This window comes from Suricata suricatta, chromosome 9 (assembly GCF_006229205.1).
Source record: "Suricata suricatta isolate VVHF042 chromosome 9, meerkat_22Aug2017_6uvM2_HiC, whole genome shotgun sequence".
NCBI classification, from domain to species: domain Eukaryota; kingdom Metazoa; phylum Chordata; class Mammalia; order Carnivora; family Herpestidae; genus Suricata; species Suricata suricatta.
Window position 1 is genome coordinate 21,846,819 of NC_043708.1, and position 25,627 is coordinate 21,872,445.

At 38.3% G+C, this 25,627-nt stretch overlaps 1 protein-coding gene across 10 annotated transcripts in view; it reads right to left on the bottom strand.

Annotated features, from left to right (window-relative positions):
* NRXN3 (neurexin 3) overlaps window positions 1–25,627 on the bottom strand; it is a 1,559,665-nt gene that overhangs the window by 136,536 nt on the left and 1,397,502 nt on the right. For 5 of the 10 annotated variants that reach the window (XM_029950480.1, XM_029950473.1, XM_029950472.1 and 2 more), the window contains 2 exons: window positions 20,005–20,094; window positions 14,494–14,801 (listed from right to left, as the gene is read on the bottom strand). In XM_029950480.1, coding sequence (XP_029806340.1) covers window positions 14,494–14,801; window positions 20,005–20,094 — 398 coding nt within the window. The remainder of the gene's footprint in view (window positions 1–14,493; window positions 14,802–20,004; window positions 20,095–25,627) is intronic. The other 5 variants (XM_029950481.1, XM_029950474.1, XM_029950482.1 and 2 more) reach the window with 1 other exon arrangement.

A 25,627-nucleotide genomic window follows, 5' to 3' on the forward strand; every position in this document is an offset into this window, starting at 1 on the left:
CCCCCATTAGAGTCTGGTGGTAAAGAAGTAGGCTCCTCATACCTTTTGCCCTGTTGAAATCCCATGCCCAGATCAGAGGCAATTAATACCAACAGAACATCCTGTCAGGAACTTTTGCTGTTTCCCCAGCTTTCTGGAGCAACATTTGCCAGTCCAATGGCAAAGAGGCAGGACAGTTTATTTTACTGGACCGATGATTCCTCAGGCTTCTGCCGTGCTAGACCAGCCAGCTTCCGGGGTGTGGCTGGAGCAGGGCTGGAGATCCCTGGAGTAACACTGTCTAAACTTGAAACTTGTCTGTTTTGAGTAGACATCAAAGACCTTGTAAGGACCCAGGTTTGAGACAATAGAAGGGCACACATTGCCCAAGGCAAGAGGGACCACCCTTGTAATACCCTTAACATTCCTAAGGGCAGGCCTAGAAATAGAAGCTATAGGTAATCAGTTAATTGCTTAACACTCTAAACCTGTCAAATAATAATTGGATCACTGTACCTGTGTCACAATTTCCTGTAACTCCCCCTTCCCAAACCCATAAAAGCCCTGTCCCGCCTTTGTTCGGGGCTCTCAGCATGGATCCACCTCGCCAGGAAAGTCTGTGAGCCCGAGTTTAGGCCCTGGTGAGCCTAAGCCCGTAATAAAGCCCTTTGCTTTTACATGCGTGACTCGGTCTCCCTGGCGGTTTCTGGTTTCTGGTTTTTGGGGATGATAAAGAAATCTTGGGTATTACAACCTTATTCTTAGAACGGACCTGTATAGATACAGGTGGCTGCTTTCTCCTGCGTCTATACCTGTAATAGAAGATCAGCGTGCTAAGTTTCTGTAGAAAAACTGAACTAAAAATGAGCTAGTATTTAAGAGCCTTACCAGATTGTGGGTGAAGGCAAAAATATATTCATTCTTTGTTTCTCCAAAGCCTGGACTCTTCAGGTGTCCAATGTTTGTGTAATAGAATATTTGCCCAGTGAGAAAAGAGGGATTTTGCCTGTTTGGTAGTTCTGCAGCCCAAACGCCTAGAATAGTACCTAGCCCATACTAAGTACTTAATTTACTCAAACATTTGTTAATTGAATACAAAATCCGACTAAAATTGAAGTTACATGTGGCATTGCAGCTACAAATTCAATATTCTCCTTAAGTGAACTTGGAAATACAGCGTTTTCTAAATCAGATTATTGTACTTTCTGTCTAGGTTAATGAATTTTCCACTTTATCAGTAGACGCATGTGTGGCAATAATGCTTTTACTATGGTCCCATCTTTTCAACAAGGACCACTGTTCTGTAGGCCTCTTAAATAGCAGGGCTGAAATTACTTAGCAATCACCTTTTCTTTGAATGAGAAACAGGAGAGAATCAGAAACACAATACCTACATAGAGAGAATTATTTTTTAGAAAAATAATCCTTTCAAAAACTTGAAATCAACTAGGATATGGAGGCAATTATATTATGGGAGTTACGGAGCAATGAAATTATTCTGTCCATAAGTGGTCAGGAATAACTTTGCATATGTTATATTATATTGATTCTTGTAGACAGAGACCCAATGAAGACAGAAGAATACAAGCAAAAAATAAATGCTTGGGGAGGAGGGGAAATACAGAAGATACAGACGAAGGCATCTATTATATTTGGCTTTAAAATAAAACAACAAAAATAATAATACAAACAATACCAAAAATAAACAGCAACAACAACAAAACCCCATTCAGGTCAGTCCTCTTTAGTGTTAAGTGTCTGTTTCAACCTTGTCCTTGCTGATTTCTCCTACATGAAATCTGCTCTGAAATGTCATCCCCTCCCCCTTGCCAAGCAGAATAGATAGGGCAGTAAGGAACTAATAATGATAATAATAATAATGAGAAATGGCCTCAGAGATATATTTCATGTTTCTTCCTTTCTCCTTGTCTTTCTTCAGAGGAATAGCTTCCCAGCCAGTGGGGCATTAATCATCAGAACAGCAGCTCCGAGATAAAGTCTGGGTGAAATTTCATTGTGCATTACAGTGTGAGTTGTGGGTGCATGAATATGCGTCTCTCTCAGTATCAGGAAGGAGAAAGTGGAGAGGCAAAGGAGAAAAATCTGTCATTTTATATATTTATACTGCTCAAGATGGTCAGGACCGCTTCCCCATTGTTACTGCGGATTAAAATCATTCACATCCTTCTGCTTTCATCAGGGTCACCTCCCAGAAAGGGGGATAAATATTATGACATGTTAAATTCTACCCACTTTCCCCTCCATCTGCCTTGGGGGCATGTAGCAGAGTAAGAGACAAGAGGAGGGGACTGTGGAATCAGGAGCAGGAATGTCTGATGGGATGTTTTTCTTCATTAATCCTCAATTGGGTGTCCATTCCCTCACTTACATAATGCTTTGGGTTAGCGGTTCCCGTTTTGAAGATCCCTGAGTGAAGTGTGGGGAGACTGTCTGGGAGAGACAGCTAAACAGCAAGGAACTGTACATATCCACCAGATCCCTGCTCCACAAAGTGAGGTCCATATACTGCAACAGGACAGCATGTGGGAGCTACGACAAATGCATCATCTCAGGCCCCAGCCCAGAACGGAGTCACAATCCGTGCTTTAAGGTCACCACCCAGGGGTGCCTGGGTGGTTCAGTCAGTTGAGCGTCCAGCTTCGCTCAGATCATGATCTCACGTTCCTGGGTTTGAGCCTGGCATCAGACTCTGTGCTGAGAGCTAGCTCAGCGCCTGGAGCCTGTTTCAGATTCTGTGTCTCCCTCTCTGTCTGACCCTCCCCTGCTCATGCTGTTTTTCTCTGTCTCTCAAAAAAAAAAAAAAAAGGTCACTCAGATGATTTGTGTACACAAAACAGTTTATGAAGCATTATTCTAGCCAATACATGCAAACACATGAGCATCCTCTCTCTCCCTCCATTTCTTTTCTTTTTTTTAAAGTATTTATTTTGAGAGAGAGAGAATGCAGAGGAGGGGCAGAAAGACATGGGAGGAGATAGAGAAAATCCCAAGCAGGTTCTGCCCTGACAGCTCAATGCAGGGCTTGAACTCACAAAATGTGAGATCATGACCTGGGCCAAAATCAAGATTCAAATGCTTAACTGACTGAGCTACCCAGGCACCACCCACTTTCTTTCTCTCTCTCTCTCTCTCTCTCTCTCTCTCTCTCTCTCACACACACACACACACACACACACACACACAGATGGGATGAGAAACTGAAGAGGCTGCATTATATACACAAGTCAATCAAATTTCCATCAAGTAATTCTCTCAGTGACTGCTAGCCACCACAGATATGGTGTGCATGCATTTCCCCAGGCATCTCATCCCTGCATGATGAAGAAACCAAGGAGAACCTCGCATTCTCCATTTAGCTAACAGAACTAACGCTCTAGACAACCCAAGGCATTAATTAGATGGTTTCAAAAGGCAGGGCTGTCATAACAGCTTCAGTGTGTTTCTAATTTTTACAATCATTCAAACATGCACCAGAAAGGTATGAAAGCACATCCCACCCCTCCTACTGCCTTGTCAAAGACAGAATGGAAATATCCATCTTGAAAGCTGGCTAGCAATGATTGCTATTTGAAGTCATTTTCTTGCCATGTATAAATAGAAATAAAGGGACGTATTTCAAGAAAAAAATAGAACAAATTATTGGACCTCAGTTTACACAAGAATCATTGATTCTTTCTGATGACTCAAGAGACATTAAGTAGTTTATCTTCTACATAGGGGTGACCATTGTGGAATTCCTTCTGAAAACTTTCAGCAAAGGAGGAGGAAATAAAAAGCATCATTATTTGTGTCCTGATTTTAACTATATCAAAGATATTCTATTAATTTCTCTCAACCTTAGCCATCCACTCCTTGAGATGGGCAGGTAGTTCTTACAGCAACACAATTACAGGGTATTTCTGCTTGTTCTCTCCCCTCCTTTCTCTCCAGTTCATTTATCCGGCCACTGACTTTTACTGTATGTGCAAGGCATCGTATTAGATACTGCTGAAGACATCAGATAAAAATGTGAATCTACCTTAATGCTTGTTAGATGAGGGCAGAGTGGAGACCTAAGTGTGCTAGTTGCCATGTCACAGGCCAAATGTTTAATTAGTAACAGAAGAAAACAGAAAATGTATATGCCAAGAATACCTAGATTAGAATCTCAATGAAAACAAAAACAGCCACTTTTTAGTGTCACACCAACTTAAGCCCTTGACTTACATTATCTTAACCTACCCATGAAGTTGGTCTTACCAACTTCATATTTCAAATGATGAAACTAATCTTCATAAAGCAACACAGTCAAAACCCCACAGCTGGTAAGTGAAGGTCTCCCTAGAGTCATGGTTTTAACCACCTTCTTTATCCATAAGTGAAGCCTCCTACGGCTTGCTTCAATGCACTCTTCCCTTCCTACCAGTCGGCTTCCTCACAGCTGTCTTTGTCTACCTTGAACATGAATCGCATTGGCTGTCTTTTCTGCCTCTTCCCTCTACAGATAAGCACTCATTAATTTAACACATTTTTCTTTCCTTCAACAAACATTACTGAGCCCCTCTTTGTGGTACGTGCCATGCCAGGCCCTCAGTGTAGAGTGATGAGCTGCATAATGTTCTTGCTCTCAGTGTAGTGGCTTCTCATAGTACCTTCTATCAATGTTTTTACAAAAGACTAGGAAGACAGGTAACTATGGAGCCATCTGTATCATGGGGACATGACCAGGGATAAGTGGTTTCATAAAACATACTCAGCCATAAGACAAAACCAAAAGAGCTAATAAAAACAGGTGGAAGATTCCTACCAACCTACCTACACACATACAACCAGGTAAATGAACCTCAGGTAAATTTTCTCTCCATACCAATGAATGGAAGTAGTGGGTCACTAAGAGTAATTATTATTTGCCTATATTTAAATGTAGGTTTTAGGAGAATTAAGAATTAAAGTAATTTGGAAAAATAATGAGAAGTTGGAGAGGGAAAGTGGGTAATATATTTCCAAAAGTGTTCTGAAAACTCTAAGCATTAGAAGCAGCCTTGTTATCATGACATCAAATAAATCTTAAGGAAAGAGACTTTAAGACCAGAAGTGAATAATATGTGCACCAGATACAAGGGGACCTCTCGGGGACTCTTTATTATTTAGGCAAAAATTCAAGAGTGGCAAAACCACTGCTAAAGACCACTGCCACTGGTGAGACTCATCGGGGCGGGGGGGGCCTGTAAAGGGCAAGGTGCTTGGCAGTGAGATCCGGCCTATAAGTATTAAGAGGTGTGTGCATTTTCTGAGAAGGTGCTCATAGATTTGTCTGTTTTGACCAATACCGACTGAAAGTTTAACCTATGCTGCAGAGCTATAATAGCGTCTGAGACAAAGATCCTGCCATCCAGGAATTCACATACCATGAAGTAGAGACAATAAACAAATAAATATGTGACACAATGTCAGGCAGAAATAACTGCTATGGCAGAGAACAAAGTACAAAGTGGTAGAAAGTGTTATTTTATAGTGGATGGTCAAGGATGGTCCTCTCTGTTAAGGCACCATATGGGCAGAAAGTTGGATGAAGTAAGGGAATTAGTCATGCAAATAGCTGGGAGAAGCTGCTTCAGGCAGAGAAGATGGGCAGTGAAAAGACACAGATGTGCTTGATATGTTCAAGCCGGGCTGGCACTAATGAGGTACCCATCTAAGGTGTCACATTTAAGGGGGTGCCACTCCAAATCACTTATTAAAGACACATAGTATTTTATTCCAATATTTTAGCGTCAATATCAGTGTAAAAAAAAATCCCATGATAAGCCAAATATCAACATTTTAAATACAGACAAGATCCAATTCTGCAACTATACAACCCTTCTTGTCTCTTCTTTACCTGGGTTCTATGTTCAAGGAAGATTCAGAAGACCTATGTGCCTGAAGCAGTGTGGCATAAAAGAAGCCCAGAGAGCAAGGAGGAACTCTACACATCACACAGTTAGGATTCTGGCTTTAGACTTGGCCACATTGTATGTCGTGTGATTGCTAAAACCACAGGGAGCTTTAGAAACATTGGGGAACCTCCACAGTGAGTAGTCAAGAGCTGACCCCACTTCTCTTCCAGCTGTTCAAAATAAGATCCAGCACTTTATCAGCGGGTCTGGTGAACATTCTATCCTATAAATATTACAACCTACTTAGAAGGGCATCTCTACAACTTCTCACAATTTGCAGGTTTCCTGCCTGTCTGTGATGAGGACCTTCTCAGAGGACCCTTTTAGGGACTAACCATAGCTTTGGGAAGTGCTGATCCCATCCACTAACATTAAAGAATTAAAGAGGGGACCAAAAGAAATGACACTGTATTCTCTTCCCTGGCCTATTTTTACTAACAACATAGACGTCTTTAACAGGTAGGTGAACCCAGCAAGCTCCCTCTCTCTCTCTCTCTCTTTTTTTTTTCCATGAAAATGATGCAATTCCTGAAATTATCACTGTAGTCTCACCAGCTAATGAGAAAATTAGAGTCCAATTTCCTTTCCCCCAAATTATTCTTTGAGAGGGGAAAAGAAAGTACCTGCATGAGGGTAAGTAAGGAGGAGACAGAAGATATTTCTTGCTGGCAGCTTAAGTCTAATTAGACTGACAGATCTTCAGTGCCTTCCCCAGTTATGAGGCTTGGCAGGAAAGGAAGGAGCCCTGGAGCCGCACATTATGTAAGGCTGTTAATCAATATTCCAAGCCCTGATCCTAAAAATAAACTCCCCGGGAGGCTCTGTTGTCTAGTGGTAAAAGCGAGGGCTTGGAAACTGTGTGGACTCCTGTCTCACTTCTGTCAAACTGGTGGCTGCAAGGAAAAGGTGCAGGGGCCCCGAGGGCATAATTCCTTAGGGAAGCACAACCATTCTTGATACCACGTGATCTACCTCCTGTTAAAGGATGGTACTTAGGATGAGGTCAATAGATTTATCTTGTATCCCAATCTAAGTCAGTTTGATTACTCAAAGAACTTTGGAAAAATTTGGAGTTCTAGTCAGTCTCAAAATTCCATTGATAACAATATTCTGTAAATGTGTGAGTCATGTGTTTTGTTATATCATATAAAACTCCTGATATTTGACCATTTCAATCTATAAAAAGGCAATTTCATACACTTTACCCTAATAGAATGCTTTGTATGTCATAACCATTCAGCAAAGCCAATTCCTACATCAGAAAATGAAAGACTTGTCCACAGAAATCTGTTCTAATTGATGAGTTCAGGGCTCTGGTTCAAACTGGGACACTCAGAGGAAACCCGAATGATTATGGAGTTGTATGGGTCTAGACAAAATTTTTCTTTCTGCGCTAGGGAAAATTAAACAGGGAAACTTCATTTAAAATGAGCCAGGAGGCCAAGCCCTTCCACTCTCAGTCAATTTCAGACCCAAGAGGAAGAGAAGGACTTTGAAAATTGATACTATATTAGCTACTACTTTGCTCTCCCAGCAGGAGTTAAGAAAGCCTTTCTCCTCCCCTGGCAACAGCCCAGCCAATGAGAGACCTGCACAGTTCAGTCAATGAAAAGCCATTAAACTTTGAACTCCCAGTTTACTCCACACACTGACTGTTCTGACACCCTTCTCAGCTCCCTTCTTTTCTCTGTAAGAGAGCTGTCCTCTCCTGTGTTCCCCAGACTTGCCTATGATTTTCCTATAGTTTGTTTGTCCCAAATTGCAATTCTCTGCTAGTCCCAAATTAACCCATTTTTGTTGGTAAAATAACTGAGTTTTATTTTTTAATTTATATTTTAAAGAATTTTTTAATGCTTATTAATTTTTGAGAGACAGACAGGCAGACAATACAAGCGGGAGAGGGACAGAGAGAGAGGCAGACACAGAATCAGAAGCTGGTTCCAGGCTCCAAGCGTCAGCACAGAGCCCAACACGGGCCTTCAACCAGTGAGATCATGACCTGAGCCGAAGTTGGATGCCCAACTGACTGAATCACCCAGGCCCCCCTACTGAGTTTTATTTTTAAAGTTAACATGCTTAATATAACCAATCATATAGGACATCTAAGCCTTATGAGGATCTGTGAGTTCTAAGAAAGCCTCTTGGTTTGAAGTAGTTTCCTTAAGTCCAAGAATTAGTGAAAACTTATGGGTAGGTCATGGCCTAAGTTCTTTTCATGCACAGTCATATTTATTACTCACAACAATGGGAAAAGCACTGTTATTGTTATGCCCATTTTACAGATAATGAAACTGAGGCTTAAGGAGGCCAATCAATCTGCCCAGAGATACACAGCTAAGTAACTGGAAGAACTTGGAATCCAGCTAGAAATTCTGACTCTAGAGTACACCCACTTCCCTCCAACATATTAGAACTCTACCTGGAATATGTAGCAAAAAGGATCAAGTTTTTAAAAAAAATTATTTATTTGTGAGAGACAAAGCAAGATAAAGCACAAACAGGGGAGGGTCAGAGAAAGGGAGACACAGAATCTGAAGGAGGCTCCAGGCTTTGAGCTGTCAGCACAGACTCTGAAGCAGGGCTCAAACCCACAAACCATGAGATCATGACCTGAGCTGAAGTCTGATGCTTAACCAACTGGGCCACCCAGGTGTCCCTGAAAGATTAAGTTTTTAATCCTAAGTGTTTTCTTTGTTTTGTTTTGTAATAGTCAGTATCAAAGCTTAAGTGTGTTTTATACTAGCCCCTGTCTAAAACTAAAAGCAGACCACAGGGAGCAATTTCCATATAGGTACTGTCACAAAACCTAAAAAAAAACTGGCTTCCTTCTGGAATTTTTGAAAGTGGTTCATATTCAACTGCCAAATATGAGTTTGAGGTAAGAATGAAATCTCACAAAACTCTCAAGTCTTTCATTTCTACTGTTTATCAGGATAGCTCCAATTTGGCTGACCATTGTGATTTTCTGGTAATTTTCTGCTTCCAGGCAGCACTGGCCAATGTCAAGGTGACTTTACCAATGCCCAGCACAGAAAAAGTGGGTCATGATCAGAATCCTGGTAATAGCTTATAAAGGATTCCAAATGGTGATTTGCACAGAACACACTGAGTTCTTTCTTTACTGATAACAACTCAGTGTGTAGGCTTAAGGTAAGAGAATACATATTATTTGGAACTATTTTCCTCTTTGCCCTTTCCTGCCTCACAGGAACAGTTTGGTCCTGGTGACCACAAGTTACCAAAGACTTTTATTTCACACTTTTGCCATCTCTCCTGAATGAGTATCAAGGAATCTGAACACAGACGGAGTTGAACTTTTCCACTTTAGAAGCTGACTTGTCAGTGTTGTGATAGTAACATCGACACAGAGGTGGGTAGTAATAGAAATGCCTACATAATTGCTGGGGCACTCCTGGTAGTAAGACCAACAGGGGACCCAGTGCAATTCTCTCCCCGTAGTCCTCTCTCATTTGGGGGTGTTTGGGGCCATGACCTCAGAATCTGGATCTCTCGCCTCTCACAAATCTCCCCCATCCATTCTTTGTTCCAGTTGGCTCTCACTCTCAGGAATTATCATCCCTGATTTTGACACCTTAGCTTCTGATACTTAGCCAGCCTGGGATTTGTTTCTTGCCACCATGTATTCAGTTATGCCCATCCTACAAGGGCCAGTTCCATGCCTGCCTCGTTTGTGAGATCCAGTCAGGCCATCCCGTTCAATCCCTTTCCTCTCCCCACACTACTACCTCTTGTAGGTCACGACCTCATATTGATTGCTACAGTCAAACTCCATGATGGGAATGTTTCTGGCTCTTCTTCTTTGTAACCTTAAAAATATGTTTGGATATATTTCGTAACTGAACATATTCTTTGAGGCCCATAGAACTGCATGTTGGTTTAAAATGGAAGAGAAAATTAAAGATGGGGAGTGAGCTATCAGAGAAATCCTTTCGTGAGATCTTAAAAACTTTTCATTTGCCAGGACTCATTCCAGCCTCCAAATTCTACCCTAGCCCTCCTTCAATCCCTATCCCCCCAAAACCTCCTAGCCCCAGCTGGGAACTATAGATGCTGTGCCAGTGGAGGCAGCCCCATTTTCTTAGGTGGATCCTGCCTGAGAGGGTACTGACTGACAAACCAAATGTTGGAAACAGAGTATAATAATAGGTTAAAACATATTTAATTTTACTCTTCAAGATGTACCTGTTTTAGGAATTTTACTTATATTAATTCAGTTAACCCTCTCAATCCCATGGTGTAAACAGTACTCCAGAATACCCTTCCCTCCCTCTACTTTTACAACTTGTTAGACTTATATTAGTTACAAATTCTTGCTGTCCTCCCATCAAGAAGTGAGGTTAATGTTTCCCTTCCCTGAAACTTGGAAAAACTTTCTTTAGGAGCCCTGAATCTCCATGAAAGAAGGCCTAGAAACTACATAGAGAGGGACATGGATCCAGCTGAGTCCGGTTAACCCACCAAGGCACAAGGTGTGTGAGTGGAGCCAGACTCTCCAGACCAGAGCAGCTACTGAGCAAACTAAGTTCCATGTAGAGCAGAATTGCCTTGTTGAGCCCTGCCCAAATTTCTGACCCTCATAATTGTGAAATCCAATGACACAGCTGTTATTTTAGGCCACTAAGTTAAAGGAAAGTTTATTTCATAACAATTGTTAACTAGAACATATGTTGTGGTAGGGTCCCCTCTCTAAAGAAAGAAAAAAACCAAAACAACAAAACTCAAGGTAACCTGGCTATGCACATACGTGACAACATCCCTCATGACCTTGTAACATGAGACCACTTAATCAGACTGCATGTCTGTGGGTGTTACCACGTATGGGAGACAAAGAAGTAGAAAATATATAAAAAACTATGCCACATGGCGTTCAGGACTCAGTTCTTTGGGTATGAACCCGACTGAGCAGCGCTGGCCTGAATGAATTTGCTTCCTGGAAGGAAGAGCCTTGGTGTCCCAACTCTCTGTGTGAGAATCCTTCTCCAATACGACTTGCTCAGAATCTCTAAATTAATACGAAAAAGATCTAGGTTTTAAACCCAGGCAGCCTGACTCCAAGCACATGCATTTAATCACTGCTGTAGCCTTACCACTGAGGAAAAACTGTCCAAAGCACATCATTCTGGAGAGAAAACTGTCTGTAAGCCCTGCCACAGTTGCTAAATGATAGGTAGGTAATAAAGCTTACTTTGTTTTCCAACGTATTCAATAAATATTTGCTGACCACTTATATCTCTACTTAAGTACTATTAGCCACTCATTCACTTTCTCAGTGTGCTCACTTGCTTTCTCAATCTTAACTCCTCCCCCTCTTTTTAATGTAGAGATGCTCTCCTTAATATAGGGTGAAGACCTGATGCTTGAGAACCATAGCTGTGTGTAACAGTCCATATGACCCACAAGCAGTTCTGTGACAAAGGGGAGTATCAGATATATCAAAGTAGTGATTACTTCCAGGAAGCTGGGGCATTGGAGGGCCATGTCAACCCAAAAGCTATTTGTTTATGTTCACACACAGGTAAGAGCAGCACGGAAAACACTGTAGTTTTCCTTGGATATGAAATCAGCACAAATCAAAGTCGATCAGAAACAAATGGCTCAAATGGTATTTTCTTAGCTTATGTTTAAAGAAGGAACCAGTAAGGGGCACCTCAGTGGTTCAGTCGGTTAAGACTCTTGATTTCAGCTCAAGTCATGAGCTTATGGTCCATGGGATCGAGCCTCATGTCCGACACTGCACTGACAACATGAAGCCTCCTTGAGAGTCTCCCTCTCTCTGCCCCCTCCCACTCATGCACACATGTGTGTATGCTCTCTTTCCTCTCTCACAATAAACTTAAAAAAAAAAAAAAAAGGAACCAATGGATTTTTGTAAAACCAGATGGTTTTACACCAGGTTTTAATGCTCATTTTGTTTTTCCTGGAGGAGTCTAATTTTAGGAAATCCCTGGTCCAGCAAGGCTATCAAAGCAAAAGAAGCCAGAATAGATATCATCTAGAAAAGACTGTAAGATTTTGCACATGATCGGCCTGGTGAACATGAAATCCAGTCTTTCCCACTTCTTTTTTCTCCCAGATCAAAATTTTATGAGTCTATTTCACCCAAGAAACTTAACTGGATCACATAGGGCATATTAGAGCTTCTGAGACTGACCTTCCTCACCCAAAATCTTCAAAGTCTGGGAACTGTCCTAAATCTTGGGTCCCCTGTTCAAACACAGGTTTGACGTAATCTGTACTTGAGATCAGAAAGGGTTGGAGATAAGGCAGGCTATTGAATTTTTATGTAACTCAGGGTAAAGGTCTTATTTATTTTAATTTTTTTGGTAGTTCAAATTTTCACTTAAATTCCAGTTAGCTAACATACATAGTAATAATAATAATACAATGTAATTTAGTAATTCATCACTTACATGTAACACCCAGTGCTCATTACAACAAGTGTCAGGGCAAAGTTCCTATGGCTAGTTGGCAAGAACAAAAAAGTCTGAAATCCTTGGCATAACTTTATTTCCTCTAGCTAATCTTTACAAAGAATACGGAGCTTTTTGATCCCTCATTCCAGTTTAATCCAATTCTGCTAGCCCCTGGTCTTTCCTCTGAGAGTATGTACTTACACACCCTTCAAAACAAAGAATGTCAACAGATTTATAAGTCATTTTTACAGCCATTGTAGAAGCAAAAGAAAAGTCATGTAGATGAAATCCAATTATCACTGGACTCAAAGGAAAAGAAACATACCAGATATGAAGCTATTAGGGAGTGCATGCTCCAGCTGTCCACATCCTCCAAAACAACAACAGGTTCTATGATGCACAGAGTCAGAGTCACTTACAAGACTTTTGTACCTTATACCCTACTCTTCTTTGGAAGCTCTGGCTTCCTTAGTTTTTGGAAATACTCACTCAATCTACTACTATTTGTATATTTGCTGCCAAGAGGGCAAGCCCAAAACCAATAATTACCATGGCTTAATCCCTATGTCCCTATATCTCATTAAATCCTCCTGAGGTCAGTAAAAATTTGGTCTTGAAAAAGACTGTAGGACCAGCCACTCCTATGAAGAAAACAAATTTGTTCCTCTGCTTCCCACAGAGTTACCAGAATGTATTACGACAGAAACAGAACAAGTCTGCCAGGACCTGTGCAGACAGAACTATCTTTTCACCAACCATAAACAGATCTGCTCTTGAGCTATAGAGAGTCATAATAGAAATATATATTGCCTTTTATCTTCTTTTCAGTGAGTACAGTGAAGTGTCAGGAGTTATTGCTTTAATATCAGTAGAGAAAAAGCTGTTTCTTTTTTGAGCATGTACGTACGTATACTTGAAGTAGCACACACCACTATATGACTGCCATGTTAACCAGCTTCTTAGTTAGCCTTTCTAAAACACATAAAATTGGCCTGATAACATCATCAGTGCATACAGTTTCAAATTGTTCCTGTGGAATCCTGTAAGGAGCTGTCTGGATATTTCTGCTTGAAGAAAAGGGAAAAGGAAGACTACGCTTTTACCTCTACTTAACTCACATAGACTTAATTCAGAAGAATGAGAACACATAGGGGGCTTAATTGATTATTGACTTTATGTTTACAGTGCCCACTGAAGTCAATGAAAGGGTGATGTCAGAGACTCAATTGAGCCCCTGGATAATGTCTTAAAACTAAGAAACAGAAAGGACAAGTACTGATCTACTGAATCGTCTATAAACACTAACTAGGCTAGGGGTAATTTTCACACAAGCAATTGGAATGTCTTCTTTTATGCCACAGCATTTAAGGCTAATAACTCGATTAACCTCCTATCCCCTACTAACTAGATTTATGAAATGCCAAGGGAGTCAGCAAAGCATTAAGCTTTAGCTTGGGTATAATTACTTTTAAGTGAAGAAACAAAAGTGTTTCGACAAAACTAAGGACTTCCGATATAGCTAAACTCAAACCTTCACAATCTCTAATGTAATTAGGATCTTGGTCAAATATAAAGGAAACAAAATGGATAAAAAATAAGTGATTGATCAACACTTAATAATGAAAACAAAGACTATATTTTATAAGGATTAGTTGAACCTCTAGCTTCAATTGTCCTTGATTTAATGCTACCCATTGGCCTCCACTGAATGGTTCATGTTTCAGCAAAGCCATCAAGAGGATGTGAATAGAACTGAAGTAGGATATAGTCTTTCCTAGGCTAACAAATTTTCCTTTCCCCCTTTTCCCTTTTTGCGATTGAAAAGAAAAGAAATGAAATGAAAGGAGGGAGCATTTCATACTGAAACCATTAGCCATTGCTCATTTTGAATAATAGCTTTAGCATTTCAGCAGTAACTATGATAGGGATAATAACCCATGAGTGCATGTAAAACTTTTATAACTTCTTTAGCAATGACTTTGTCTTTCTCGACTACTGGGTCTTATTAGTATAAGCATCTATAGGCATCCTTGCTACAAACATGGTAATTCAGACACTTCAGCAATATAGCAAGATTGACATTATGGTAATGTCTCAAAGACAAACAAGGAGAATCAATTAATAGTTGGAGAAAGGCTTACCTGAATGCTTGCTGTAGAGCGATTTTTGCGGGTTGTAGTAGTAGCCATTGTAGTGGTGGTTTCCATGACAGTGGTAGACATTTCTGGTGGCATGGAGGTCGTCTGTGTTGTTCCCAAGATTGACGGGACTTCTCCCACCAGCCGGACACTTCCGTTGATTTTAATATTGGGGTTGTTCTCAGCCGCCATGTTCAGTACTTTCAAACCATCATAATAGAGCCCAGAGAGCTGGCCTTGGAAGAGACGTCCTTTGTCTTTTCCGCCAATGGCTATTTGCGCCTGGGTGTTGAAGATGGTTAACTGCCGTCCTAGTGGGTTGGGTGGAGGAAATATTATTATTCCCATATGTTATCTTCTTTGCCTTACCTGGTCTGAATGGACCAGGCATCAAAACAGCCTTCCTTGAGCAATTAAAGAGGAGAAAACTGGATAACAAAAACTCAAAAGATATTAGCAAGTAACATTTCACTATGTTTATCTCTTCCACTGTCTAGCTGAATATCCTAGATAACCTGAATAATTGAGTCTCTATTTCATTATTGTGAGGAAAGAGAAATCTTGGTTCAATGATACAAAGCACTGTTCTTGGTGGGTATATAGTTGTATTTGACAGAAAATAATCTTTAAATCAGGTGATGATAGTAATAAATACCTAATGTACTCATTTTTAACCTACATGTCATCGAATGACAACTAAAAAGAATTACATATGGCAAACAAACACTCAGTGAGGTAACTTAAACACTGATTTAAAAATTAGGTTTGATAATTAAATTAAATTAAATTAAATTTCAATGAAAAGACTTGGATTCACTGCATACTTATATATATGAATACTTTATTCACCAAACACCTCATTTCCTAGAATTCTTCATAATACATAATATTCTATCCCTACTTGATGTTTAATAAACATCATGACAGATAACTTCCTACCTCTTTTAACTTTGGGGAGGATGGATTATGGTCATACAACCATATCTCTCTCTAAAATACGGGAAATAAGTAAGCATTGTTTCTAGGGTAAAGGAAGAAATGTCATTCCAAATCAATGAATTATAAAAGAAGGGATGAGTATTAATGAAAAAAAGAGACACATAAAACTCCTTAAATTGACATAAAGGTATGTTAATGTGTTGAAGACTATCAGTAGTTCAACTTACTTGGAGTTACCATTTGAGGAACCATTTGTGCTTCTCTGAATAGAAAATTATCAGAATGAAATCATGACAGAACATAGTCTAGAATAGTGCAACTCAATTTATCTTCCTCCCAATTACCTCTACTTAAAAAAACCACTCTAGTGCTAGATCTTTCCCAGAAAAACCCAAACAGCTTTTTAAGGCTAAGGCATTCTATGCTATTATTTCTCCTGATAACTTCCTTCTGCTTTTCCATATGGAGAAGTGGGGGAAACTTATTAATGGAATTAAATATATCCTTTTTGAAGTTTTCTCAACTTTAGTCAGTAATAAAGCAATGTTCCACTCATTCTCAACCTAATCACTTGGATTGTTTTTAGTTACAAGTGATTGGGATGTTCTTTTTGCTTCCTTATTAAAAAGGAGTTTATTTTTAAAAGACTAAGGTTTCTGCTTCATCATATCTAATATGAATAGAGGCATACTATGATGTTTGGGCTCTTACCCTTTACCACTATTACATGTTTTTTAAATCTATACAATAATTAGCTATCTTTGAATTTCTGGTATATACTGTGGAATGCCTTCTGAATGTATAACAATGGAAGAAATGGAAGAGGCAAAAAAGGGAAAAATGCATCTGTTCAGAGAGAACTCTTTATACAAGAGTCAATTCTGCTCATGAGGCAACTCTTAAGGGCATATTAGTCAAGAATGATTTGTAAATAATACCTTTTTAGAAGCTGCAGTATGGAGAACTGACCAGAGAATTTTTCTATAGTGAAAATGATCTACACTCTATAAAAATATCTGGAGCATGGAAACAGAATCTTTTGGACTTGATAACAGAATTGTCCAGATCCTAAGGGAGCAATCAAAATAGATCTAATAGATTTCCATTATTTTCCCACCAATTTCTTCAGTGCCCTGTGCACATGCATCATCACCTGTCCTTTGGTCTCTCATTTCTCACACAAGATGCAGCAAAATGTTCAATGCACAATAACACTGGATAATGGCTTGAAGCTCAAATCTCTTTACTGTTATGTTTTTGACAACAGCTTTATCTAGGAGTCCTAAGCTTACTGCAAAAGAAATGTCATGATAGAAGGGGAAAATAAATATATTCTCATAGGCTAGGGATAGGCATTGGGGGCAGGTTAACATAATAAAGAGGCCGCCTAAAAGGAGACCTCTAGGACTCAATTCAGTAGTTCACACCAGACAGCCCAATGTCAAGCTATCCCTTCCATTTACACAACTGTTGGCCATTCATAATATTTTGTCATCTCCTTTTTGGTATATGCTCTAGCATTGATGACCAGTTACTAGATATAGCTAGTTATAGGTAAGAGATTTTATATTTCTAGTATTTCTGAAAGCACTTCACATCTCTAGTAGTCCTCACCTTATTTTTCTGGTGCTTTTATTCTGACAATTATTACAAATAAAAGAAAATCAGAGAAAATTGAAATACAACATTGAATTACACTGGCTATAAATGATGGGTCTCTTTCATTCCAGTTGCCACAGTACACACCATAAAGTGGTCTTGGTTGTTCAAGACTAACCCAAACATGGAGAAAGGGAAGACATGTTTCCTGGGCTACAGGATTAAGCCACTGCTCTACTTCTGGCTATTGCTGTTTTCTTAGAGAGATCTAATTATTTCTTGAGAACAAGACCCTTGGTGGGGTGACATAGGGAAGGAGGTGATCTATATTTCAATTTTCCACCATGCTATATAGGAAGTGTATAGATTTCCATTTGCTTATCTGTTTTATGGTCTATTTCTGGCTATCTCTGTTTTTATTTTGATTAAAGACCCTTTCCTAGCCCTCTGTACCTTGGATTAGGAAGTTAAGAGTAAAGCTGGCAATCACTGAAGTAATAGTGGGAAACTCTCTTTCCTGCCATCTCTTCATCTGATCATTTTACCTCTCAACCTAACCAGGAATAAGTGAACACCTGAAAATCATTCATCACTACCCTCTCCCTACAAAGGGGTATTATAAGGGACTAACTGGAGAAAGTTTCATCATTTGTCCACGATTTCTCAAAATCAATGCCAGATTTCATTATTGTCATTCATTAAGATTAATCATGGCTTTTATAATAAGCAGCCATGATATCTGTATCTATAACCCAATCTAAGAATTGTTCTATTATCCATAACACTAAATTTGGTTATCCTAGTACAGGGTTTGTAGCAGGTTACTTTCTGTTTTGTTTTGGGTGCTCATCTTCTTGGAAGTCATTATTGCTACCTCATTTGGATATCAAGTTCACATATTGCTTAAATTAAATCTTTGCACGTCTCCAGTCAGTGTCGCACAAAGACTAATTAATTAAACCTCAGAACACCTTTGGGGAATAGGCAGTATTATTTCTCCTCTCCTCAGATGGGAAATCTGAGATATAAAGAGGTTAAGTGGATTGTCTAAGGTCAGAAAGTATCAGTCAATAGTAGACAGAGCCAGAAAACAGAGTTGGGGATGCTGTGACCCACATCTCTTCTCCAATGACAGAAATAACTTCAAAGAGGCATTCCAAGTACTTCCTGATACCTCTGCCTATTCATCCTTCCATCTTTACCCTCTTTCACTCATTGTCTTTACAAGGTCTTTTGGTGTATATGTTCTACTCCTTTTGAAGGGAAGGTTTAGCTAGACAGAGGAAGGGGTAAAGCAATAGAATGAATAGATGTTACTCACCCAAAGTATATAAAAAAAGTAATTTCCATTAAAATAATGCAGAAGAGAGAACCTCTAAGTTTGCAAATAACCATTTTCAGTATTATATGCATATACAGACATATACACATTTGGTTAAGATACTAGAAAGCCGCCCTCGGTCCCACCTGACCACCCTTCCCCCTAGATTTGTTGTATATTTCAAAGCATCTTTCTATATGAAAGCCAACTGAGAACAATACTATCAGCAGGAAAACTAAAAGCCTACTCATAACTTTATAATGGTTTATACAAATGAAAACGCCTGGCATGCTCTTCAACTTAGACTTCAAAAGGCAATGGAGTAAAAGAAAATATTATTAACATAAAATTGAAAGAAAAAAGTTCTCTCAGGCACATGAGACTCAGACATGCATCTAGTTTTCTTCTCCTTTTTTAAAAAGTGAGGCAATCATAGTCTTTAATGTTAAAGGGACTTTATGAGCTGGTGATTACTAAACAAATTATTTGCTTTTTAGAGTTATTCTTAATTTATTTTTAATTAGACCACATACGTTAAAAACAGGGCAAACAGTTAAGTCTCAGTGAGGATTTTCCGTGTTTAAGGGTCTGAATGTTGTCACCCAACTTAAAACCATAATTAAGCTTGCTTAGGCTGCATATTAATATACTCAATTACTTTTTATGTGTAACTCCATCAAATCTCTATAATTTTTAGAACTCACTGAAGATCTTGAGACAAGAGTAGCTTGTACTAGCTTAGGAAAGAAGGGAATAAATGGTTTCTGAAAATAGAGCATTTTCTTCATTGGAAGATAATAGTTTATGTCATAACAACTAGAAGCCACACAGAAAATTCTAACATCAGGTATAACCGCTGCCCTCTTTTATTAACAAAGTGGTTGTTTTCTTCAGCAAATCAGAACTGCTGTTTTGCCTTTCACGAGCCTTTCTTTTCCAATGCATTGTCTTAACCACTTCCACTTTTGTTGCATAAATATCAAACACACAAGGGTATTATACAACCAAAGTGTATAATAAGTTTTTTTTTTTTTTAGTTTCATCCAGCAACTAGGACACAATTAACCTCTTATGAAACACTTTTGCCTCTGTAAGTTTTAATCTAAAGGCAAAAGTCATCTTTCTCGTTCTTTCTTTGTTTAAATAACAAATGTTAAAAAAAACACTGCTCCCCTTAATAATAATTTGTCTTAAGCAGTTTATGTTACAAGAGTCGATCTGATGATTGTTTTGTTATCCATGCTAGAGAGTAAAGCCAAAACAGCCTCAAGATGTAAGTTTAAAGAGTACTTTTGCAATTTCCTTAGAAAGCTTTGGTAGAAGAGGTAATTTAAAACAAATTAACAAATAATGTCATGCAGTGGTTAAATTGCCATAATACATTTCTTTTTTAGAGGATCCTGGAATTTCTTGTTTGTGGTTATCACGCTGATAGCAAGCTAGATGTTAGTCCCTTTAACTGTATTTTAATGGCAATGTATTATAGCATGATTTATCAACATATGGCAGGTGGAGGCCGACACAAATTATAATGAAAATTAAAACAGTCATTTATGCAGCAGGCGATTATCATTTAAGGAACATTTATTTGCAGGCTTTAAAAATGAGGGTTTAGAATCAAATGATTTTAAAATGAAAGTTTTAACGACGGTTACCTTTTTCCTGCAGCCACTCCTCTACGGGCCGGTTATATTTGAAGGGGATTTTCTGTTTTACCATTTGGAAGCGTTCATTATCAGTGTTGCCTTTAAAGTTTAAAAAACAGCTTAAAAAACAATCTGAAAAGTCAATACGTCATTAAAAACATCCTAGGTTTTTGGTTTGTTTATGAAGTTTTTAGAAATAGGTATCAATTTATCTTTAGTAGAGGTGGAGTCGAAGTCACTCTGCCCTTGGTCGACAGGTTTGAGGTCAGGCTAGTCTTAGCTATGCAGTGCTCCATCACGTTTTGGAAATGGAACGTGAGAAGGGAATCAGAAAGAGGTTAGGCCATTTATAAAAATGGGTTTACCTTCACCCCTCTCCATCTCACCCAACCACACCTTAATTGGGCCAATGGAGGCATAGGATTTTCTTAGTTTGTGAATAATTTGCCTACTAGATCAGCTCTATCTATGGTAGGGGACCCTCAGTGTCTCAGTAATGCATGATCTACTCTCACAATACTGAACCACATCAGAAGCATGGGGTCATGTGCTTCCTTATTCTCAAGTGTTTGTAACTGGTCTACCTTCTGGTGGAGGGAAGAAGGCAATTTAGGTCTTGATGGTCAAGGATGACTTCTTATTCCATAAAGGAGGCCTTGGCATCTCATCAACTATGTTAAATTGAGTATTACAGATGATTCTTTACATCTCTATTCTTCTGTAAAGACTTGTTCTACATTTTAAAAAAGAAGAAAACCCAAAGCTAATATTTGTAATTCAAAGCAGCTATAAATATAGTGATACAATATTAGCAGACTTTTAAGTACCTCAATTTTATTACTACTAATAGATACAAGGTTTATATGTTTATCTAGTCTCTTTTTCTCTTACCTTTCTATGAGAGGTCTTTTTTGAACAAGTATCTATTCATAAGATAGATACCTCCTCCAAGCATGATACTCTCATCAACCAACCTCAGAATGATCAAGCAGAAACTTGTGAATTCTAATTCATGATTTTTCACTATAAGGGAACTTAGGGAATTCCATTCCAAATTACCAACATTAAAAATGAAAGAAAAATCTCAAAACAGGTGCTCTTAGAAACCATTTACAAAGAAGTCTAAAAGCCAGAAAAAATGTTAAAATTAAATATAGCATCAGGCCAAGTGAATAAAAGATTACCATGGCATTTCAATCTCAGAGTTACCTATAGGAGTTATTGAGAGCAAAGATTCTACATGTGGCTAAACTGGTACCTGCCTTCCATGAGGTATAAGATGGGAAAGAGGTGCCATGTTGGGATATGTTTCCAAGACTTCTCATTCATTTTTGCTTTGAACAAATGATTTAAGAAGCTGACTCATTTTCACTCCCAAGGAATAAAAACTAATAACAAAAACAACAACAACAAAAACAAAGCTTGTGAATGAGATAACTATGGATCTGTTTCTAGCCTACCTCATGGGATCTTCTCTGGTTGGGATACAACATAATATATTAACATATCAAAGGATAAATTACAGTGAATGGAGTATTATTTCTTATAGAAAAAAAAAGGAAGGGGAGAAGGTACAGGCAAGGAGAAAAAATAAAGGCAACTTCTTGGTGTTTCAATAAGCCCATGGCAAAAGAAGTTAGTTTTGTCTGCTAATATACCAATTGGAGAGTATCATAATGATCCTCTTTGGTAGATTTGGGTATCCAGCGTTCTATTAATCCAAAATAAAGTTGGGTAAATTCTTACATGTCTTCATAGAAAAGGAGCATGCACTTTTCTGAAAAGAACCTATATCTCTAAATCTTAATCTTACCCAAAAGAAGACAGATAACATGAGGGATGCCATCCATCTTCATAAGCTTTGACCCCTCTCAAAGTTTTAGTTACAACAGAGTATTATACTGAAAAATGGCAAATGGGTTGTGCCAGATTCACCTTAAATATATTCTATTACTTTGGATTTTCTGTAACTTGTTGTTGGCAACATTAAATATACTGATAGCTTTCTCTCCACTCATTGTGGAATGGATTAGGGAAGTTGATAGCAAATATAAAGCTAAATATTCTTAGAAACATGCAGCGCAAAATCAGTAGTACCCAAATTCCAAACTGCCAGAGTTCTATATGCACTAAAGTCAGTAAATTAGAAGGTGCAATGACTTACTTTCTCTAAATACACAGGGGCTCTTGGTCCTCCTAAGCATCCCCTCCCCATACACTCAAACCTAAAGCTCCATATAAAATCATTTTGAGGCATGGTACACATTAGAAAAGGAGAAAATTATATTGGATAATCAATAAGTAAAATGTTGGGAGGACAGCATAGCCATGATTCAACCTTAGACCTATCGGAAAGTGAAAGAGAGAGAGTCATTCTTCTCCATCTCAGCTTTAAAGACATTTAGAAAAAGGTTTTAAGTTTTCCATACCAGACTGATAGTGTCTGACACTAATGATAGTGATCTTGCATACTGTTAAAAGTTGTGAAAGATGGAAGGTCATTTGGAAAACCAAGTCAGTTTAAATTGCCACATTAACATTGTTCTTAGTCTCTTTTCATGTTCTTGTTGGTTTTTATTTTAATTTATCTCAAACATTAGTAATAACTGTTTTAGAAACATGTGCATGAGAATGAGTTCATTTGTCCCAAGCCCCATTTGCTAGACTGACTAAAGAATAAACAACCTTCTAAACATAAGAATTCGTATAGAGGGACTACCCTGAAAGCTGAGCAAACCTTGTAAAATTCACATACATTCATATTAAATCCTTAATGACATTCGGTTTTACATTTTATATAGCAACCAGTATGAAAATTTAAACAAAGAGTGAAATCAGTTCTTCAACAGAAAGTGATGATATCCTCAAAAAGAATGGCCTTGTGAATAGTAATGTCATGATTCACTAAAAAGAGGCATATGTGCATTAGTAATTAGACAACAAAATGTAATGACCACACTTCTCAAACATACTGAAAAGTCTATAAATTGTATCATGAGATCTTCAAATAGACAGCTTTTAAATTATTATATGGATCTGACATTCATCTAAATAGAACTGAGCTTTATAAAAATAGTCATCTTTTATTATATTTAAAATAAGGGTGTGTAGGGGAGTGTGTTTGTGTGTGTGTCCATGTATTTTTTTTATCAGAAATTGAGATTTTTATGCCACTGGCTTCCTATATTCATTTGCATTTGTATCACTGCTTCTATTTTCAAGTATTTCAACTCCGGGAGACACATACAACATGCACTGTTGAATTATAATATTGCGAAGAACAGAATACTCTGAGGTGACATTATTAAGGCCCAACTGGTTCATACATAGCTCCAATCTTTATTCAGAAATACCTCATGTTTCCTACATTTGAGTGAATCCATTTAGGATAAAAAAAAAAAGAGCAAAGTAAGTAAGAAAAAGAAAGTAAGTGGCCCTTCAACAGTTCCCCAATATATCAGATCCTCTTTGTGGTCCGAAAAGAGTAAATTTAAAATTTGCTGTCAGTCCCAAAAGAATAAATATTCTCTACATAAAAGAATGAAATGATACAGAGAACTTTTGAATTGCATGGGAAATAAATTTTACAACACATTTATTACACTCTATTGGTACAAACACAGATCCTATTCATTAGCTATTATACTTAGTTTCTTTAAGCCATAATTAATACAATACAGGAGTTAAGACCATGGACTTTGGAGATCAATTTGGCTTTGATTTCTAAGTTTAGCATTTAATAGCTATGTGACCTTATGCAAGTGACTTGGCCTCAGTTTCCCCATTTCCCAATTCACCACTGGACCTAGTATAGAATAAGGGGTTGAGCATATTCAGAACCTGGGATATGAAAAACATTCAAGTTTTAAAGACTATTATTAATACAGTTCCATTGTTTCCTAATGTTCTAAAGGGTATACTTCCATGGCCTCAGGACTTATCAGGCCTCCATTCAAAACATGGCCAAATTCCATTTGGTCCTACAAAGGGTATCTTCCAAAGATCAACTAAACATAGAAAAAAAAACCATCCTAAATATTCCCTATATTCCCTAGCTGTTGTTTTTTTTTTAGATTTCTGAGTCTTCTAAAATATACTCAGCTAACCCCATTTCCAAAACAAAATGGGTTTCTAAAACCACTGAAAGTAAAGGAGCAATTCAGGCATTGACAAATGTGATTTCTTGGTCCAGCCATAGATAATTATGATATACTGCTGCTACATTGAAGAAGAGTGTCTTAAAGGTTCTGGCAATTTGCACCAGGCTAGCAGAAAATGCTTTCTTGCAGGTAGCCTCTAAATACCATCTGAAATGTTGTCAAGCACATGGACATACTAATAGGAATACTGTAACAGCATTCATCTGTGCAAAATTAATGCCAGAGGTATTTTTTTGCATTTTGTTTTGAGTCCTAGAATAAAAGGGAAAAAAGTTTTCTTTATTATTTTGTTGACACTAAAAAATGGGACCATGGGTCTAATGAACAGTCAAAGAATGAATACTATGTATTAGAGCCAGAGGCAAAAGAAAATCGATGTGAGTAGGCTCAAGTAGTAGGGCTTTCAGAGGTTCTTACAATGTCTCTCTCCCTAAAGAACATTTTGTGAGTTTCAAAGCAAATATAAGACACTAACGAAAAGGAACTGTGGAAATTCTCTAAGCTTGGCTCTGGCCTCCTTCCTGATGTTGACTCAGATGAACTCCCTCAGAGTCAAAGGGTGGGCTGTTGTGCTACCCAGAGGACATCTTGAATGTTTGGCCACTTGTAAGTGATGGATTGGACCTCAACAAAAAACAAATATCCAGTATTTCTAAAGTGCCTTTCAACCAGAGAGCTCAAAATGCAATTATAAGCATCATCTCATTAATCCTCAAAGCATACCTTTGGGGCTAAAGGAGAAAAAACTATTTATATACTAGGAGCTTTGATCCTACCATGTGCAAAGGAAAGAAATTAATCTCTTGGAGGAGAAAACTTACCGACTGGGGGAAGTGAATTAATAGACTAAGAGCACCAGGGTATTATTAAGTAAGCAAGCTTCTCCAGAGTCACTTGGGTGGTTCTGTGAGCGAAGGGATCCTCCTTTCCCAAGTGATGAGATGTTTGCTTCTGGAAAGCAGTATGGCTCACCCAGGCATACCCTAACTTGGCCAAGGAATCTCACAGTCCTATGCATTTTGGGTATGTACGGAAATGGAGGACATATATGGAAAACCACATAATCTCCTTCCTCTATCAAAGTAATTGTATTGATTCATCATATCTAGGCTACTGGAGTTAGGCTGTTGAAGCAATGATGGCTCAAACATGAGTGAAAAGAGCATTGGCTGTGGAGTCAGAGAGACTCTGAGTGAAATCCTATCTCAGACATTTACCATTTCTGTGAACTTGAAGAATTTACTTACTCCAGATGATTAGAGTTTCTTCACTTAAAAAAAAAAAAAAGAAGATAATAACAACCTTTATTGCAAGGTTTTATGGTTTTACACAAATTAACTGCAATAATCCAGGCAAAAGCTTTAGTTTATGAGGTATTCAAATAGGTTGAGAACGGGGAGAGTTTATGATTTATTTTAATTGTCAGGATCTTTCCCTAACACGTGTTAGGAGATGAGGACCATTTAAGGGAT